We start from the raw sequence: 20,622 nt of genomic DNA on the forward strand, positions 1-20,622 counted from the left end.
GTTTCCACTTCTATCAAATGGGCATAATTATAGGACCTCCCTCAAAGGGTTATTGTCTGGATTAAAGTGTTACTCAGATCAAGGGCTCAAAACTGCCTGGAATGCAGTAAGCCTGCCATGACTGTCAGCAATTATTATAGCTTATGACTCGTCCACAACATTTCAGAGGAAATTCATTCACATGATGTTGAAAGTATGTACAATGACTCAGACTTACCCCTCCAATAGGAGGGTGTGATTGGCCTGCTCTAAGGACTAGGTAAGATGTCCTCACAGTTAGCACATTGCTGGCCTGCCTACAGTTGTTGAAGGCCTCTGCGTTTTCCTCCAAAGATTTCATCCCTACTCTGAAGCTTTGTGTATATAAATAGCTCTTCACTGACTTTGTCCCTTGTCCCCTTTTAGGTTGGATGGCTCATGCTGGTTACTGTGGGATCATCTCCTATTGAATCTGTGGTTGCTGCTGGCAATATATTCATCGGGCAAGTAAGTTGTAATATCAAAAAATAAAACAACAAAAAACACTTGCTAAAATCTACAGTCTTTCCAGAAGGTGGAATAAAAAAATATGATGGCTTTATTTCTTTTAATGTAGAGGGAAGAGTGTCAAAATAAGGACCCCTGAACATTGACAAAGTCTAGATTCCAGAGAAAGTAAAAGAGAGACAGAGAGAGAGAGAGAGCCCTTCCAAGAGTGTTAGTGCATTAATGTCGCATTGGGGTTCTGGAAATTTTTTTTTTTAACTTACAAATTCTTTTTATTTAGCATTATTAAGAGATTTGCATGATATGGGTGGCAGTTTGAGTCTGTCTCCTGAGAGCTAAAGTTGTTGCAAAATAATTTAGACACAATGAGCTTTTATTAACCCTTTGTTAGATAAATAACTTGTAAATATTTTTTCCCAATTAGTGGGCTGTTTTTTTGTTTCAATCCTATTTTCCCTTGCCTTGAAGAAGCTCTTTAGTCTGATGAAGTCCTATTTGTTTATTCTTTCTATTGTTTCCCTCGTCTGAGGAGTTATGGTGTCCGAAAAGATTCATTTGAAACTGATGTCAAAGAGTGTACTGCCTATCTTCTCTTCTAGAAGGCATTGTTTCAGGCCTAATCTTTAGGTCTTTGATCCATTTCGAGCTTATTTTTGTGAATGGTGAAAAAGAATGGTCAATTTTCATTCTTTTACATGTGGCTTTCCAGTTTTCCCAGCACCGTTTGTTGAAGAGACTTTCTTTTCTCCGTTGTAGGCCCTCAGCTCCTTTGTCGAAGATTAGCTGTCCATAGATGTGTGGTTTTATTTCTGGACTTTCAATTCTGTTCCATTGATCTGTGCACCTGTTTTTGTACCAGTACCATGCTGTTTTGATTACTGTAGCTTTGTAGTATGCTTTGAAGTCAGGGATTGTCATGCCTCCGGCTTTGTTCTTCTTTCTCAGGATTGCTTTAGAAATTCGGGGTCTTTTGTTGCCCCATATGAATTTTAGGATTCTTAGTTCAATTTCTGTAAAGAATGTCATTGGGATTTTGATTGGGATAGCATCGAATCTGTAGATTGCTTTAGGTAGTATGGACATTTTAACTATGTTTATTCTTCCAGTCCATGTGCATGGAATGTCTTTCCATCTCTTAATGTCATCATCAATTTCTTTCAGGAAAGTCTTGTAGTTTTCGTTGTATAGATCTTTCACTTCCTTGGTTAAATTTATCCCAAAGTATTTTATTCTTTTTGTTGTGATTGTGAATGGGATTGAGTTCTTGAGTTCTTTTTCTGTTAGTTCATTGTGTAGAAATGCTACTGATTTATGTACGTTGATTTTATACCCTGCAACTTTCCTATTGCTATTGATTGTTTCCAATAGTTTTCCTATGGATTCTTTGGGGTTTTCTAAATATAAGATCATGTTGTCTGCAAACAGTGAGAGTTTTACTTCTTCATTGCCTATTTGGATTCCTTTTATTTCTTTTTCCTGCCGAATTGCTCTGGCCAACACCTCCAGTACTATGTTGAATAAGAGTGGTGAAAGTGGGCACCCTCATCTTGTTCCTGTTCTCAGAGGGATGGGTTTCAGTTTTTGTCCATTGAGTATGATGTTGGCAGTGGGTTTGTCATATATGGCTTTTATTATGTTGAGGTACTTTCCTTCTATACCCATTTTATTGAGGGTTTTTATCATAAATGGGTTTTGGATCTTGTTGAATGCTTTCTCTGCATCTATTGAGATGATCATGTGGTTTTTGTTTCTCATTTTGTTAATGTAGTGAATCATGTTGATTGACTTCCAGATGTTGAACCATCCCTGTGTCCCTGGTATAAATCCCACTTGATCATGGTGTATAATCTTTTTGATGTATTGCTGTATTCGGTTTGCCAAAATTTTGTTGAGGATTTTTGCATCTATGTTCATCAGTGATATTGGCCTGTAGTTTTCCTTCTTTGTGTTGTCCTTGTCAGGTTTGGGGATCAGGGTGATGTTGGCTTCGTAGAATGTGTTAGGGAGTGCTCAATCTTCCTCAATTTTCTGGAATAGTTTGAGAAGGATAGGTATTAAATCTTCTTTGAATGTTTGGTAGAATTCTCCAGAGAAGCCGTCTGGTCCTGGACTCTTATTTTTGGGGAGGTTTTTGATTACTGTTTCTATTTCTTTACTTGTTATTGGTCTATTCAGATTCTCTATTTCTTCCTGATTCAGTTTGGGGAGGTTGTAAGAGTCTAGGAATTTATCCATTTCTTCTAGGTGGGGTTCTGGAAATTTGATGGAGAGGACAAAAGATTGAGGCATTTTGTCAAAGCATCAGACTTTTCATGCAGAGATTCTCAACCAATCTTTTCTGAACTTATAGAATTGTTGAGGCCTCTGGCTCACCCTTCAGAGGCGAGCAGCTCATTCACTCATATGGAGTTCACCACTATCTTGAGCCTGCAAACCCGTAGCAGGCAGCCGAACCTGCTGTAGTGTAAGGCTGGGGCGATGAAAGAGACCAGGAAAGGCTCCCACCTACAACCATGCAACTGTATAAATACCTGAATTCATTCTTAACTTGTCTGAACTGGCCAACAGTCTGTCTTTGCTGAGCCTGAGGAACAATGCTGACGAGTAAAAGCGTTTTCACTGCAAACTTTACTCATGATTCAGTATGCACACTCACCTAGAGTTCAAATGACGCAGACAGCTAGGGTGCAGGCTTTCAAATTCCAGCATGCATCAGAACCACCTGGAAAGCTGTTAAAACAGGATTGCTGGCTCCACCCCCAGAGTTTCTGATTCAGTAAGTCTGAGAATTTGCATGTCTAAGGAGTTCCCAGGTGATGCTGATGGAGCTGGTCTGAGGTCCTCTCTTAGAAATACTGTTTTAGAGGATGGAATTTTGAGTAGATTGGCATACCCTCCTAAGACTTGAAAGGGAACACAATCTGCTCACTCTCTGTTTCCAGACGGAGTCTCCACTGCTGGTCCAGCCGTATTTACCACACGTCACCAGGTCCGAACTGCATGCAATCATGACTGCTGGGTTCTCTACCATCGCTGGAAGTGTCTTAGGCGCATACATTTCTTTTGGGGTAAGAATATTTGCGGATCAATTTATGGAAAATACAACCTCCTCTTTCTTTGCTATTGTTATTTCTTTTTTTCTTTACCATTGCTGCCAGATAAGGAGGCCAAAAGAGAGTCGTTTTTGCTGGATGGCTGGTCACAGTTCCTTTGGCATTTGAATGGAGTCCCCAAAGGAGCTTTGGGGCTTCACTTTTATATCGCTGGCACCTAAAAGTGAATCCTATCCAACCACAGCAGAATACATCATATTATGAGGCTACTTTGGCTGAAAATATAAATCTGTACAAAAACAACCTATTACACTAGTAAAGGCAATCTAAACCAGAGGTCAACAAAGAATGACCCATGGGCCAATTCTAGATCACTCCTCTTTACTTTTAACTGAATTTATACTGAAAACCAGCTAGTCCTATTTGTTTCTCTATGGCAGCTTTCATGCTAGAGAGTTGAGAAGTTGTGGCTCCAAAAACCCAAAAATATTTACTCTCTGGCCCTTTACAGAAACAGTTATCTGACCCTGACCTCCAGCAGTGGTTCTCAAACCTTACTACACGTTAGAATCACCTGGGAGACTTTAAAAGCCCCAATACCCAGGCCCATCCCCCAGAGTAATTAAACCAGAACCTCTTAGGATGAGACCCAGGCATCAGTATTTTTTTTTAACTCCTCAGATTCCAATGTACAGCCCATTGAGAGCTGGTGGTCAATAGCATAGGGATGGAGAGCCTTATGGTAACTGGCGCATGTGCCCCAAGTACAGAGCTGACAAGCCACACATAGATGCCACCCCCATGGGAGAAATGGGATCAACAGCAGCCCTGTGACCCAGGTGACTGGGCGTTCTTACAAGATAGGCGAGTTTCACTCTAGGACTTCATCTGTTTCTTGGAAGCCGATCAGCAGGAAGAAGGAAGAGGAAAAGGGTGAAGGAGACCTCAGGAACAGCACTGTCACTGGATGCCCAGATGGTCCACTCTGCCACCACTGTGGGAATAGCACTGTCACTGGATCCCCAGATGATCCACTCTGCCACCACTGTGGGAATAGCACTGTCACTGGATCCCCAGATGATCCACTCTGCCACCACTGTGGGAATAGCACTGTCACTGGATCCCCAGATGATCCACTCTGCCACCACTGTGGGAATAGCTCTGTCACTGGATCCCCAGATGATCCCCTCTGCCACCACTGTGGGAACGCTGCCTGCAGAAATGTGCTGGGTGGAATGGGAGTGGGGAGAGGGTGCTGATTCTGGAATTCTGAAAAGATAGGGAAGAGGATCCAGAAACAATAAGGATGTGGGGAGGGGAGGGGAAAGAGTTTAAGTAGACCTGCAGTGAGGAGAGCAGAGATGCTCACAGATCACAGGAACTCGGCAGAAATGAGTATTACAACGTAAAGGCACAAACTTTCAGAAAAGCACAAGGAAGACAAGAGGGTTGTATCCATGCCCGCAGCCCCGGACATCCCCATCTAAATTGATGATGTAATGAAATATGGGATTTAGGGACTATTTGAAAATTCCAAAGGACAACAGAGAGGTGGAGGGATCTGTGAAAGCTCCTGCAGCACAGGATTAATTCTCTTTTGAAATGATCGGACTGGGGTGGGCTCTGTGGCCAAGTGGTTAAGTTCACACGCTCCGCTGTGGCGGCCCAGGGTTCGGATCCTGGGCGCGGACATGGTACCGCTCGTCAGGCCACGTTGAGGTGGCATCCCACATCCCACAACTAGAAGGACCTGCAACTAAGATATACAACTGTGTACAGGGGGGGTTTGGGGAGATAAAGCAGAAAAAAAAAAATGGCAACAGTTGTTAGCCCAGGTGCCAATCAAAAAAAAAAAAAAAAAAGAAATGATCCGACTTTGGTTTTGTGCCTCTCTCCAGGGATGTGGTCAATTCACACAAATTACTCCCTCCTCCCTCTGAGTCTTATGTGATGCCAGCTTGGCTCCCTGAGCTCCTCCAAGCCTCCAAAGAAACACTGTTTTCTGGCATAGATGCAGTTCCTGCCCTTTCTCTTCCCTAGCGAGGCTTTTGGGCCATTCTTCCTGTACGCAACAGACAAGCTAAACCTAAGTTGCCTTCTTTCTCCTAAAATCACAGATTTCACCCACCCACTTATTAACTGCTTCAGTTATGTCAGCGCCTGCGTCATTGGCTATGGCTAAACTCCTTTGGCCTGAGACAGAAACACCTAAAATAACCCTGAAGAATGCCATGGAAATGGAAATGGGGTAAGTGAGATTCGTTCACCTCACTAATGACTATACAAGCTGTGGGCACGGGGCGGGGGCAGTGAATGGGTCCACATTCAAAGAACAGCAAAATTTGACAAAGAGCACAGTGAATTATGGTATTAAAGTGAATTTAATATCTCACTGACTGTTAGACTTCACTCCAGAAAATCTTGTTCAACCCTTGAAAACCTTTTTGTTTTCACTGACGTATAGTTGACATACAGTATTAGTTTCTGGTGTACAACATAGTGATTCGATATTTACATACATTACGAAATGATGACCACAACAAATCTAGTAACCGTCTGTCACCATACAAAATTATTACCCTGTTATTGACTGTATTCCTTATGCTGTACATCCCCGTGACTTCTTTATGCCTGGAAATTTGTACCTCTTAATCTCCATCTATTTTGCCCGTCCCCCACGCTCCTCCCCTCGAGTGACCGCCAGTTTGTTCTCTATATGGGTTTGTTTGTTTTGTTATGTTTGCTCATTTGTTTTGTTTTTCAGATTCCACATATAAGTGAAATCGCACAGTATCTGTCTTTCTCTGTCTGACTTATTTCACTTAGCATAACGCCCTCTAGGTCCATCATTGTTGTTGCAAATGGCAAGATTTTTTTTTTCTGGCTGAGTAGTAGTCCATTGTAAATCTATACCACAACTTCTTTTTCCATTTATTGATCTATGGAAACTTAGGTTGCTTCCACATCTTGGGTATTGTAACTTATGCTGCAATGAACACAGGGGTGCATATATCTTTTTGAATTAATGTTCTCATTTTTTTTGAAGAAATACTCACAGGTAGAATTGCTGTGGCATATGGTAGTTCTATTTTTAAGTTTTGGAGGAATCTCTCTACTGTTTTCCATAGTAGCTGCACCAATTTATATTCCCACCAACACTGTATGAGAGTTCCCTTTTTTTCACATTCTCACCAACACTTGTTATTTCTTGTCTTTTTGGTAATAACCATTCTAACAGATGTGAGGTGATATTCATGGTGTCTTTGATTTGCATTTCCCTGATGATTAGTGATGTTGAGCATCTTTCACGTGTTTGTTGACCATTTGTATGTCTTTGGAAAAATGTCTGTTCAGATCATCTGCCCATTTTTTAATTGGATTTTTTGTTCATATCCTATTAAGTTGTGTAAGTTCTCTTTATATATTTTGTGTATTAATCTCTTATCTGATATATCATCTGCAGATATTTTCTCCCATTCAGTAGGTTGCCTTTTCGTTTTGTTGATAGTTTCCTTCATTGTGAAAAAGCTTTTTGGTTTGATGTAATTCCATTTTTTTCCCATTATTTTTGCTTTTGCTGCCTTTGCCTGAGGAGACAGGTCCATAAAAATATTGCTAAGACCAATGTCTAAGAGCTGGCTGCCTATGTTTTCTTCTAGGAGTTTTATGGTTTCAGGTCTTACATTTAAGTCTTTAATTCATTTTGAGTTTATTTTTGTGTATAGTGTAAGAAAGTGGCCTTGTTTCATTCTTTTGCATGTAGCTGTCTAGTTTTCCCAACACCTTTTATTGAAGAGACTATCTTTTCCCGATTGTATATTCTTGCCTCCTTCGTCATAGATTAATTGACCATGTAAGCAGGGGTTTATTTCTGGGCTCTCTATTCTGTTCCATTGATCTCCGTGTCTGTTTTTGTGCCAGTGCCATGCTGTTTTGATTACTATAGATTTGTAGTATTGTTTGAAATCAGGGAGTGTGATGCCTCCAGCTTTGTTTTTCTTTCTCAAGATTGCTTTGGCTGATAACCTTTCTAAATACCTGAATATTATTACATTTCCTTGACTTCAGTGTAGATATTTTAAATATATTGTAGTGTTCATTGAGCTTTGATTTAGGACTGTTGCAAAGCCATAGGGTGACCATTTCTGGAAGTCTCTTGTGTGATAGGAAAAGAAGCTGTGATATAGGTATCTTTAACCCCTCTCCAGTTCATTTTCTTTTGCTGTAAAGACTAAGGGATTTAGGATGTTCAAAAGCATTTCATTAAATAACAGAATCCATCAACCAATATGTTTCTGAGATTCACCCCTTGTTTGTATGTGGGTAAAGTCATAACCATGAATGAAAAAGCAAGTTGTCAAAGAAAATGTATATATGGAATATGTGTGATTCCACTTATAAAGTTAGCAGATGTGTGAACCTACACAGCATATTATTTAGGGATGAAGACATATAGGGAAATTGAAAAGAAAGGGAATGAGAAGCAACTTCTAGGGAGCCAGTTACCTCAGATTAAAGAGGATGAGATTAAGGAAGGGCACTGAGGGGGAGGGGGCCCAAAGGTGAGGGTGACCTTCCATTTCTTAGGTGATGGATGTTCAGACCTTCCTTGAATTATTATTGCTTATTCCATGAATATTTTATAAATATTCTCTGGTAGCTACTTTTAATTAGATATAATTTTTGAAGCCTATAATATTTTATCTTTTCCCAACTTTTTAGTTATAAATGTCCCCAAATTAAAAGAGTAGTATAACAGACACCCATATGCCCATCACCTACACTCAGTAATTATAAATCCCATCATGATTTCATGGAATCCAGGTGAGGATTTTGACCAAGGCGTGGGCCTGAGAGTTTGTCTCTCCATCCGAATGAGCTCTGATTTCCCCATATCTACACCTGTGATGTCCATCTGCTGACAGCTCCTTGGTAATTCTGCCATTGCTATTTTTTGATAAAGTGATTCAAGGAATCTCCTAGAAGCAGCATCACAGGGAGCATCCGCATCCATCTCCCTGGTGGCAAACATCGCTGTGAATCTGATTGCCTTCCTGGCCCTGTTGTCTTTTGCGAATGCAGCCCTGTCCTGGTTTGGAAACATGTTTGACTACCCACAGCTGAGTTTCGAGGTATATTCTATCACGTTTCTCCTCCATTTTGTTTCTGCCCATCTTTGTTTAAAAATAAAATAGGTTTGTGAATTGCCTTCCCTAACTGCCTCCAGTACACTCGTACACAAGCACAAACCTCTCATGTATCCCCTATCTTCACACAGCTCTTTCTCTGTCTCCTGTCACCCTGCGTCCACCAACATACCATCATTCTCTCCATCCCAAGAATCCAGGTCACTTCATGTGACTGTTCCCAAGCTTGACTTCTAATGAACGAAGATGGACGAGGGCATGTGAAGGGATTTCTGTGTCTACAGGAGACAGAGGGGGTGGGAACAATCTCATCATGTGGGTGAGGCAGAAGAATGGGAGCAAATCTCTACTCTAATAAAGTATCTATTTTTGGTTTTTGTAGATAATATGCTCCTACATCTTCATGCCCTTTTCCTTCATGATGGGAGTGGACTGGCAAGACAGCTTTATGGTTGCCAAACTCATAGGTTATAAGACTTTCTTCAATGAATTTGTGGCTTATGAGCACCTCTCAAAATTGGTGCATTTAAGGAAAGAGGCTGGACCCAAATTTGTGGATGGTGTCCAGCAATATATATCGGTGAGTAAATATTTTGGTTTTTCAGTGCACTTCTTTACCACATATATACACCCATCAAATGGTTACTAGTGACTCTGATTGTCAGGCCACACAGTTGGGATAAATCAGAGAATAAAACAGACCCCAAATCCCAGAGTTCATGTAGCTCATAATGAACACAGCACCTCATAATTCTCAGTTACATTGAATTAATCATTGTAAGTGTGTGTGTGTGTGTGTGTGTGTTTAGAAGCACAGCTAATCTTTACCACTGTGATCATTTACTGTTGGGCACTGTGGATCCAAACCCGGAGTCATATGAGCTTGGACTGGAATCAATCCATCAACAATATTGAGTGCCTTCTGTGTGCAACATACCCAGGAACTGAGGCCACAGCATTGAACAAGTGATGAGGCCTCTGCCCTCGTGGGGCTCAGAGTCTAATGATCAGGAAGCTCTCTTCCTTTCAGCTTAAGGAATTCTATGGACTCTGAGAAACTGCCTAAATGCAACCTAGTGCCTGGACATCCTAACAAAGTAGTGAGACATAATCGCTGCTCTCCACATAGATGAGGGAAGAGAAGCAGCACAGGGTCTGTGGTCTGAACCTTTGAGACAAGCGCCCTAGAACTATGTCAGGACTTCAGGTCAATAGCCTGCAAGGAGATGCTCATGTCCTCTTGGCCTTGGATGGGATAAGGGAGCTCGGGTGAGGCTCTTCCTTGGGCCGTATTTGCAGCTGAGTCTCCAGCTTCTATTTTCCTACAGAACAGAATTGTCACACACACAAACTCCCAGGGAAATGGTAAACATTTCTGACCACCACCATTACTCCTGGAAACAATCCATGTGGAATTAATGTCCTAGGTACATATTGGACTATAACATCAAAGGGGAGGGAAAACATGCTGCCCAAGCTTCTGAGATGGCCCACCTCTGAACAGCCCCCACTCTCCAGCCTCCCAAAGACCAACCATGCACATTTACTCCCACGTGTTACACAAAATAACAGCACACCCCAGGAGAGTGTTGATTTGTATGTTCTAATCAGGGCATTTGACCCATGCGTCTGATGTGCACAGTGGCTCTGTAGGTCTCCTATTTCTCAAATGTTCATTCTTCAGCTGACCACACAGTGGGACTTGGCCAAATGTCCTCATTGTCTGGAGGCCACCACAAAGCAGCTTGCTTCCCTGCCAAAAGTAAACCGTGGGCTCAATTAAGTGAAATGTTTTTCATTCCCAGCTGCCAGTTGCCAGGAGAAAGTACTTTTGTTAATGAGCAAAGCAAGCTCACAGGTCTGGCAGTGCTGAGCAGGTTTGTGAGCAGGTTAGTAAGAGGAGAGAGACAGGCCAGTAGAGCTGACTTGGGTTGGGGGTGGGCACGCCCAGGGGCAGGTGCACAGAGGACATTTAGGAATATGACCTCAATGGCTTCTGTTATTGTTGTCTCACAATGGGAAAAGCATTTTGTTTTCCCAATTTCTTATTTCTAATCAACAAAATGGGGATGAGTCCCTGCAATTTCTGTTGACCAACAAAGAATTGGAGGCGGTGTCCCAGTAGTCTCCTGGAAAAGGTACCACATGACTGAAGTGTAAGATCTGGGTCCATAGGCAAAAACCCCGTGTTATCCATTGAATTGGGCCACTGCTGACTTCTATCTGAGGTAAGAGGTCAGAACGTGTATGTCGTACTTTATATTACTCCATTTTCTCTTTCTTAATGATAGTACTTTGCATGTTTGTTTGTTTGTTTACATGCAATACATTTCATGGCACAGAATTCAAAAGGTAGAAAAAGGTGTAGAGGGAAAAGTGAGTCATCCTCCCTATTTCTCTGGCACTAGCTCCTCTCCCTGTGCCATATTATGCTTGCTGCTCTTAGCCTGGGTCTTTTCTCTTAATAACAACTCAAATGCATTTCTGTACCAGTGCCTGTGACACCGTATTCTATGTGCAAGCACACCATAATCTATTTTAGCCAGTCCCCTGTTGATGAGCACTCTTATCGACTTTTTGCTTTTGGAAGTAGTGCTACAGTGACCGTCCCTGTACATATGGCATCTTTGCTCATGTGCAAGGAGAGCTGTAGGATGCTCTCTTAATTTCCTACAGCACTTCTTACCACCATGTAGTCTTGCACATTTCTGGGCAAAGACAAAGAGGAATCATCCCAGCCTCCTTTCCCTCTTCTTATAAAACCCTACGTGGCCCCATCTGTGTGCGCCCTCCGCAGATCCCCAGAAGGAGAAAGAGGACTCTCGAGCACTTCACGCCCTCTCCCTCCCGATGGTCCCCTAAAAAGTTGCCTGTTTTTGAAGCCAATTGAACTAAATGAAAAGCACTAGACAGAGCAGGGGACGAGGATGAGCTATTCCAGAAACAGTGGACTGCTCAAATACTTGAAATATTTTCCAAAGGAGTTCTCAGAAACCATTGAAAGAAGAGGGACCTTATCAACAGAAACTTACTGTGACCACTTGACTCTTGAATGTGGGCTTTAAAAATCCAGTTAGTAAAAGAAAAAAAAAGGCACCTCCAGTTTTGAATGTAGCATTGACCAGGTTTTTCCCTTGAACCAAATCATAGAATTTTCAGGATTTTGGGGGAAAATAATTGTTGCCTCAATTGTGAGGTTGCCTTTGCCAGATTGGGTATACCTCCAGTGAACAGTGAAGTACCCTGGCTCTTCCAAGCCTCTGTAGTCAGTCCCTCAGCCTGAGAAAGAACAATCTGCCCTGAGCAGCACCTCTTGCCTTCAGAGTAGAGGCAGAGGGCCACGCTCACACTTGGACGAATTCACCTTCCATCCTCTCACAGCCCTGTGAGAGGACAGTCCGTTCTCCTGCTTCCAAGGGGCACCTCATGTTCCTATGGGCTAGTCAGAGCTGAGGAGCAAAGAAAGGCAAGCACACCCCACGGCCAGAAGGAAAGGGACTCCTGTGATAGCTGTGAGCTTCCATTGTACAGGGGGCCAGCCCCGTTACCCAGTGGTTGAGTTCGTGCACTCTGCTTTAGTGGCCCAGGGTTTTGCTGGTTTGGATCCTGGGCATAGACATGGCACCGCTCATTAGGCCATGCTGAGGCAGCATCCCACATAGCACAACCAGAGGGACCTACATGTAGAATATACAACTATGTCCTGGGGGGCTTTGAAGAAGAAGAAGAAGGAAAAAGAAAGATTAGATATTAGCTCAGGTGCCAATCTTAAAATATAATTATAATAATAATTCATTTTACATTATATCATTTTTACTCAAGTATAATTTACATATAAAAAAGGCTCACTTTTGGTGGACATGTGAGTTTTGACAAATGTTTCACCTGTGTAACCACGACCACAATCAGATATAGAACATTTCCATCTCACCTGGAAAATCTTCCTCATGGCCAGTTGTCGTCAACAGCCCCCACCCCCACCCCACCCCAGTCCCACCCAGGCGGCCACTGATCTTTCTTTCACCATAGATTATCTGTGCTTCTTCTAGAATTTCCTATGAATGGCCTCACTTACCATTCATGTTGTTGCATGTATTAGTTCTTTTACTTTTTATTGCATAGTAGTATTCTCTTTTATGGATATCCACAATTTGTGTATCCATTTGCCTGTTGAAGAACATTTGGGTCATTTCCAGAGTGGGACTATTAGGAGTAAAGCTGCTGTAAATATTCATGGAAAGCATTTGTGGGCATAGGTCTTTATTTCTCCTGGGAAAATTCCTGGGAGTGGACTTCTGGGTCATGCGGGCAGTGGATGGTAACTTGAGAAGAAGCTGTCAAGTTTGTGTTTTACGAACGGGCTGTCAGTTTACACTCTCACCAAAAATGTACCAGAGTTCAAATTTCTCCATGTTCTTGCCAATACTTCGTATTGCCCAAGTTTATAGCTATTTTAGTGGATGTGTAATGGTATCTCATTGTTTGAACTTGCATTTCCCTGGTGACAAACACTGTCAAACATCACCTCATGTGCTTGTTGGCCATTTGCATGTCTTTTGTGAAATCCCTTCATTTATTAGTCACTTTTCTTATTATTGAGTTATAACAGTTCTTCATGCATTCTGAATAAGTCTTTGTCAAATAAGTGTAATGTGAATATTTTCTGGGAATAATTTTGTATTTTCAGCAGCTGGTCCTGTGCCTGGCACATTGTAGCACATTCAATGTGACCAGGCCACACTGAATATTAAAAGTTGTCATTAAGCAGAAAGTAGCATTTGTAGAGGCCAAGATTACCAATTCCAAGTCCTTTGTAGAGAGTCTCTGAATCCACACAGTCCCTTTCTCTCCATCCAAATTCAAGGGGAAATGGAAAAAAGAGTCTAGGAAGCAACAGGTGTTTGACACCGTGCACTGTGCACTTATTTGCCAGTATTGATTCTATCATCAGAATAGGAAGCCCAGTTAGGATGTCAGATTTACTAACTTGGTCACACCGTGTATGCATCTGTGTCTTTATGCTTATTTACAGATTCGTTCTGAGACAATCGCTACTTACGCTCTCTGTGGCTTTGCCAATTTCGGTTCCCTAGGAATAGTGATCGGTGGACTAAGTAAGTGAAAAGAATATTCTTCAACAGCAGATGTGCTGTAAACATGCTTCAGATCTGCATGTTGCTCTGTAAGGTTATTCGTGTCGGGAAAAGAAGGCCCTGCAAGAGCAGTAAATCCGTTGGGGTCTATTTGTTATCCCTGCTCTGCAGTGTAGTTTCCCTGTGTAGACCCAAGCTAACATCGGGAAGAATTTGCCCAAATGCACAGGTGCCTCTCCAGCCAGGGATGACACAAGGCTTTCACTTCACGTGCCAATTCCAATAGACTTATAACAGCCACGTGGAGAAGGATTCTGAGGTCCAATGGAAGTTAAGTGGGAAAACGCTGTGATTAGTGAGTGATGTCTGCCATGGGCACAGACGTGGATGGTGACAGATGAGTTGCAGATGTTTGGGATCCTCCCTTGCGATGCATTTGCCTTCCTGTGCCCTCAACATGCTGTGTGCACCCTTTGGATGAAACTTAGGATGTTTTTCTTCTGTAGAGAATGGAAGCCTCTGGGCCTGTAGGTGTGGACACTCTTCTTTTCCTGCCACACCAGGGAACTTCTCTGGATGTGAAACTCATCGCTAAGCTCATGAATCTTAGATTTCCAAGCTAAGTTTAAAAAAAGGGAAAGTCAGCTGATCTGAGACTCCAGCCCCAGAACAATGCTCAGAGGCTGGGAATTTGGAATTCTAATCAATAAGCCTCAACATTAACCTCATATCTGCTTCCATGTTTCCAGCATCCATGGCTCCTTCCAGGAAGCGTGACATTGCCTCAGGGGCAGTGAGAGCTCTGATTGCGGGGACCGTCGCCTGCTTCATGACCGCCTGCATCGCAGGTACTGCTTCCGTTCTTTGTGTCCTGTGTCCCTGTGCCCACAGCTCTCAGGGGTCCGTGCCTCTAACCTGTACATGCAGCATATGCTGTGCAGAGAGCTGAGAGGCAGGGCCGTGTTAAGCATGTCGTGAAGTGAAATGTATGGAGCGTGGTGGAGAAGCTGAGAACAGAAGGAGACTTCAGTGACCTCGTGAATTAATAAAATCCGTGGTGCTCTGTCCCACTTCTAGGCATCCTCTCCAGCACTCCTGTAGACATCAACTGCCATCACACATTAGAGAACGCCTTCGCCTCCAGCTTATCTCAAAACACAACTGATATGGTGTCCTGTTGCCAGAGCCTACTGAGCAGGTATTGTATTTGCTATAACCTCTTTATATCCATCATTAATTTAAAAATCAGACCTAAAGAACTCTTCTACTTATTTTTAAACTTCATAACTCTTACTTTATTTAAATATAAGAAGATCTGTGGCAATTCTAACCACCTTTCATTTTGACGTTTCTCAGCTAAGACTGGGACCCATAGCCATCTAGTGTCACTCAAGCATTTCACACGCCCCCGCTGTGTTAGGCACTTGGTGTGAATTAGCTCGCTCACACCTTGCAGACACAGTGTAAGTTAGGCACTGTTGCTTTTTTAAGTGTTATATAAAATCAGGGCTTGGGGACACGCTGGTACTAGTTACTAGGTGCTGCCTCCCTTTCAAGGGGGTCAAGCAATGCAGGCTGTCCTGACAACACGGTGATGGTGACGGGCCATGGTGGATGAGGGGCTGCCAGTGCCCCATGCCGGCCACCCCCTCCCTGTTCAGTTTCTATTTGCAAAATCAATATCCCCACCCCATCTGCCCTTCTTAATGTGCAAGTGTTTTATAAGGATTAGTTCTATCCTTTCTTTGTTTATTCTGGAGGAAATAGGTGGAGTCCTTGAGGCCAAACAGGCTTTGAGAGTCAAAACTATTTCTTCGGTGCCTCTTTCCTTAACCCACTGTAACCTGAGTGTGAGGGGGAAAATGAGCATCCTGTCCTGTGCTATTTTTAACTGTCATCTTCTGCTCATCTGTCCTTCCCATCTTCTAAATCTCAGCTAACTGTTTCATTCTACTTTCTACCAGCACTGTTGCCGTGGGTCCCGGGGAGGTCATCCCAGGAGGGAACCACAGCCTGTCTTCTTTGAAGACCTGCTGTGAATTGCTGAAGCCATCAACACTGAACTGCACTTGGATCCCTGACGAACTCTGAGCTCAGCCACTTCTCCAACAGAACTCTAAGTACAGATGCTGAACTTTCTGCTTTGGGGAGAAAAGAAAAATCTATTCTCCACAGATTGGTACTTCCATCATGGAGTCAGCTTTACCTGGAAAGAAGAAAAACAGGAGTGAACCCTTCAGATCTAGAGCAACTTCCTCCCCTCCTCAGCCCCTTCCCCGCTGAGAACTACTATAGTGTCCCCAAGTGAGGTGTTGTCTCCAGTCCCCAAAATGTCTTCTGACCTTAGAATTTCAGGACATTTAACCAGCATTCAGGTATAAATGATGGCTCACAACAACTGGGCTGTGACTCAGCCATACTCAGTGTGAGTCTGTAAGTAATCCAGAGTGACCCACTTTAAAATCATCTCATGCGAGGTCTCTGCTTTCACCCTGGCTGAGCTGAAACAGCCTAAACATGAATCTCAGGTGGAGGAGGACCAGTCACATAGCACCCGCTCATCATCTGCCCTGAGGAAGTCCCACAGAAATCAGGAGTCCTTCAGGAGAGCGCCTAGACCATTCCAAAGCTAGGTTTTAAATCCCATGTATCTTAGAGTTATTCGAGTCAGCTTATGCTGAACTGTGCTGCAGTAACAAATAATTCAAAAACCTTGGTGGCTTACAAGTTTATTTTTCAATCATATTTTGTGTTTAACGAGGGCCAATTTTGGCCATACTCCATGTTGTCTTCATTTCCAGGACCCAGGCTAAAGGAGCAGACCCTATGTGGGGCACGTTGGTCTTACAGGAGAGGAAAAAGAAAGATGAAGACCACGTGACGGCTCTTAAAACTTCTGCTAGGAAGTGACACCCTTCACTTCCACCACCTTCCATTATCCAAGGATAGTCATGTGACAAGCATGAGTCAGTGGCCATAGAAGATATATCCTGTCGTAGGGAGGGATAGCGAATATTTTGAAGAAATAATATGATGTACCACATGGGTACATAATATCCATGTCTGCCTTCGAGGAGTCAACCTGTTATAGAGCATAACTGTAAGCCTATTCATGTGCAAATTTGATTACGTTCCTGGTTACAAGACTGGAAAATGGTGCTACTCTTTAGTCAAAAAACCATGTAAGGACCACTTGAAGAACAAAATTAAGTCCTGATTGAGATCTGAAAACCTTCCATTGATACTTCCATTGACCAGGAGAGCATCAGCATCAAACTTGCTTGATGGATGTCAAACAAGAACCTTCCACAGACAATGGTGGGGTGCTCTTTACTGAAATGCTCATCATCATTGCCGTTAACAGCATAAAGACCACATTTTCTGAGAAAACACACACACAATGACTGGATTAAAGGGGGATGCACACAAAAGAAAGAATGTGAAAAATGTTTTGGAATACCTGAATTAATTTATATGTTTTCCTTTTTGTTCATGCACAAGAGTAATTTTTTTAATCCATGTGTAAACTGTTGGTTGTTTTTTTTGTTTGTTTGTTTTTTTGGTGGTGGTGGTGGTGAAGGAGGAAGCTAAATGCCCAAAGGACTCAATCTCTGAAGTACAATGTACTAGAATATTTCTACTTACTGATCATTTGTATCAAATTTTTCTTGGAGGGGCCGGCCCCATGGCCGAGTTGTTAAGTTCACACACTCCGATTCGGCAGCCTGGGGTTTCGCTGGTTCAGATCCCGGGCGCAGACATGGCACCGCTCATCAGGCCATGTTGAGGCAGCGTCCCACATGCCACAACTAGAAAGACCCACAACTAAAATATACAACTAGCTACTTGGGGGACTTTGAGAGAAAAAGCAGAAAAGAATTTTTTTTCTTGGAGCTCTTTATGTCCATTCAGTATTTAGACTTTGTTTTAGGAAAATGTATTTACCTGTCTTTCCCTCCGTTCTCAGTGTCTGGTGTCAGCCTTCATAAAAGCCTGTGGCACAGTGTGTCAGGGATGCCAGTCATTCACATGTTGGATCTCCTTTGTCTGTTATCGCTATTAGTTTTCTAACTTTTTTTTCTCCTTTTAACTCTGCATTTTTCTACTCTGTTTTATTCCTAAGAATCTCTTTCTGAGAGACTCTCTTTGCTGTTTGTAGTGGGCCTCTCTGGCCAACTAATTTTCAAATTCTGCCTGTTGCCATAACTATTCCTTGGATGTTTGTAGCTCTGCTCTGAGCTCTTTTTTTTATTTCAAAGAAATCTTAATTACCACCCTTTGTTGTTGTTTTCTTCTTTTTCAAATTCAAAAAGTAATATCCATTTGTAATAAAAAGTGATGATATTACACACACACACATCTTTCTCTCCACACTGTTCACCTCAGCTGTCTTTCCAGTACCACACCCTTGAGATTATTAAAAATTAACCAGCATATGCACTGTGTTAAACACATATAAGAATATGGGGAATTTGTTGTTTCTACACAAATAGAATGAGCCTCTTTACATAAGACCTTCAACTTCTTTTCACTTGGCAATATAATTTGGAAATTCCTACAAGTTATTATACATAGTTCTAGCTCTGACCTTCCCTTCCTGCTAGTGTGTGTGTGTGTACATGCACGCACGTATATGCATGCACAATTCTACACAAATGAGACAATATACATGCTGGGGATGGGAGGGAGAGAGACATTTTATTGTCTTTCTACTTTCTTCCCTCCTCCTCTCTCCTGCCCCTGGCCCCCCACACACAGGTAACCCAGGTTAAACAACTTGATGCTTTTTAACATCACTATACTTTTTCCTGTCCTTTTTGTCATGTTCAGGTCGTATTTTACAAACATGTCCATCTATTGAGGATTGGGATGGTAGTTTTACAATATAGATCTTCCTTGACTTACAATGGTGTTATATCCTGATAAACCCATTGTTAGTTGAAAATATCATGTCAAAATTGCATTTAATGCTCCTAACCTACTAAACATTATAACAGCCCAGCCTACCTTAAACATACTCAGAACACTTACATTAGCCTAAAGTCAGGAAAACTCACCTAACACAAACCCTATTTTATAATAAAGTGTTGACTATCTCATGTAATTTGTTGAATACTGTACCGAAAGTGAGGAACAGAGTGGTTTATGGGTGCAGAATGGTCGTACGTGTATCGGTGGTTTACCCTCGTGATCGTGGGGCTGACTGGGAGCTGCCGCTGCCCAGCGTCACGAGAGAGTGTCGTACCGTATAGAGTATTGCTAGCCCTGGAAAAGCTTAAGATTCAAAGTACAGTTTCTACTGAAAGCATATCGCTTCCACACCATTGTAAAGTCAAAAATCATAAGTGGAACAATCGTTCAGTTGGCAACCGTCTGCCCTGGGATTACTCACATTTCTATGCAGTTTACTTTTCTTCTGTAACAATTCTGTGTGGATAGTCAAGTCCCCTGGCAAAACTTTCAAAGTCTTCATAACAGCCCATGACGTGTATGTATATGTATGAACCGGTCCTCTAGGCACAAGCATCCACTTTCTTTCCAGTTTGTTTTTGTTTTGCTTTTGGGCTCCTTTGAACAGTTTTTGTCCATTTGCTGTACATATTGCTGCTTTTATTTTCTTTAGCAGTGCTGTCTGATGGAAATATAGTACAAGTTGCATGTAAATTTAAAATTATCTAGTAGCTACATTAAAAAACTTCAGAGAAACTAGTAAAGTTGATTTTAACAGTATATTTAACCCAATATATCCTAGATATTATTTTGATGAGATATTTTACATTCTATTTATTGAATTAAGTGGTTAAAATCTAATGTATATTTTATACCTAAAGCATTTCTTGAGACACTAAATTTTCATTGGCAATACTTGATCCACATTTAGATTTCATAAAATTTGTAGTTGAAAAGTACATTTACATACCCAGGTTGTTCCAAACATGCTTAAGAGTTTTCCAGTGGAAACTTCTATTTCCAACTGAAATGAGTATCATTTTTAAATTAAAGTTTTATGTTCTCAGTTCCATATATGAAAGAGTTCCATATTTCAAGTATCAGTGGCTACCATATTGGACAGTGAAATTTGATAGAATAATCATTCTAGGTGAATTTGTAGGTGAATTAAAGTGTATGTATATTTGGTATTAATATATGTTGCCAGATTGCTTTTTAGAAAAATATATTTTCTTAATTTTCATCTGCTTTGTGATATAACCTTTCTGATGTGTTTTATTCATCCACCTCTGTGTGTATGTCTGATATTTTTAATGCAACATGTTCACATAAGTCCCATGCTGATTTCTTTCTTCAATATTGTCCATCCTTGAGCCGAGGATGGGGTTACTATTCCTGAGCCATATGAGAAAAGATAGTAAGGGTAAGGACCAGTTGAGTGAGCTGGTGAGCACTTTAGGGTTGTCGCCTCCAGAACCTTCTCAATCCTCTGTGAATGCTGTGAGTGGCTCTGGGCTGGCTGGAAATTTCCCTCCTCCCAGTGAAACCACTTGACGGAGGTTTTTGGTGGTGGTGATGTCTTCACTCTTCTCTAGCAGACACAGAAGGTGGAGGGCTGTTTGCTCCCCCGAGTTCATCCTCCACCCACCCGCCCATCGTCTCCTAGGATGGCAAAGATGGAGTGTGCATGTGTTTCCTGTGTGTTTGCTTGGGTGTTATCTGAGGTCATCAGGGCTGACAGCAGGTTGCTGAGCATCTATGCACCCCGACCATGTTTAAAGCCAAGGCTGTGACATCTATTTTGAAGAATTCTGTACTTTGTCTAGTCTGCCCATGAAATTTGAAGCCCCCAGCCTTCTCTCTGTGTCTATATTCACACTGGTACAGTTTCCA

The 20,622-nt window shown here is 42.0% G+C and overlaps 1 protein-coding gene across 4 annotated transcripts in view; it reads left to right on the forward strand.

Annotated features, from left to right (window-relative positions):
• LOC100054543 (solute carrier family 28 member 3) overlaps positions 1-19,972 on the forward strand; it is a 78,303-nt gene extending 58,331 nt beyond the window's left edge. For 3 of the 4 annotated variants that reach the window (XM_023634998.2, XM_023634996.2, XM_023635000.2), the window contains 9 exons: positions 406-486; positions 3,429-3,554; positions 5,657-5,787; positions 8,503-8,671; positions 9,069-9,266; positions 13,719-13,800; positions 14,529-14,627; positions 14,857-14,977; positions 15,744-19,972. In XM_023634998.2, the coding sequence (XP_023490766.2) occupies positions 406-486; positions 3,429-3,554; positions 5,657-5,787; positions 8,503-8,671; positions 9,069-9,266; positions 13,719-13,800; positions 14,529-14,627; positions 14,857-14,977; positions 15,744-15,870 (1,134 nt within the window). In that variant the 3' untranslated portion in view covers positions 15,871-19,972. Of the gene's footprint in view, positions 1-405; positions 487-3,428; positions 3,555-5,656; positions 5,788-8,502; positions 8,672-9,068; positions 10,915-13,718; positions 13,801-14,528; positions 14,628-14,856; positions 14,978-15,743 lie in introns of all 4 variants that reach the window. The other variant, XR_011431780.1, reaches the window with a different exon arrangement.
• The last annotated feature ends 650 nt before the right edge of the window (positions 19,973-20,622 follow it).

Source organism: Equus caballus, chromosome 23, assembly GCF_041296265.1.
Source record: "Equus caballus isolate H_3958 breed thoroughbred chromosome 23, TB-T2T, whole genome shotgun sequence".
NCBI lineage: Eukaryota > Metazoa > Chordata > Mammalia > Perissodactyla > Equidae > Equus > Equus caballus.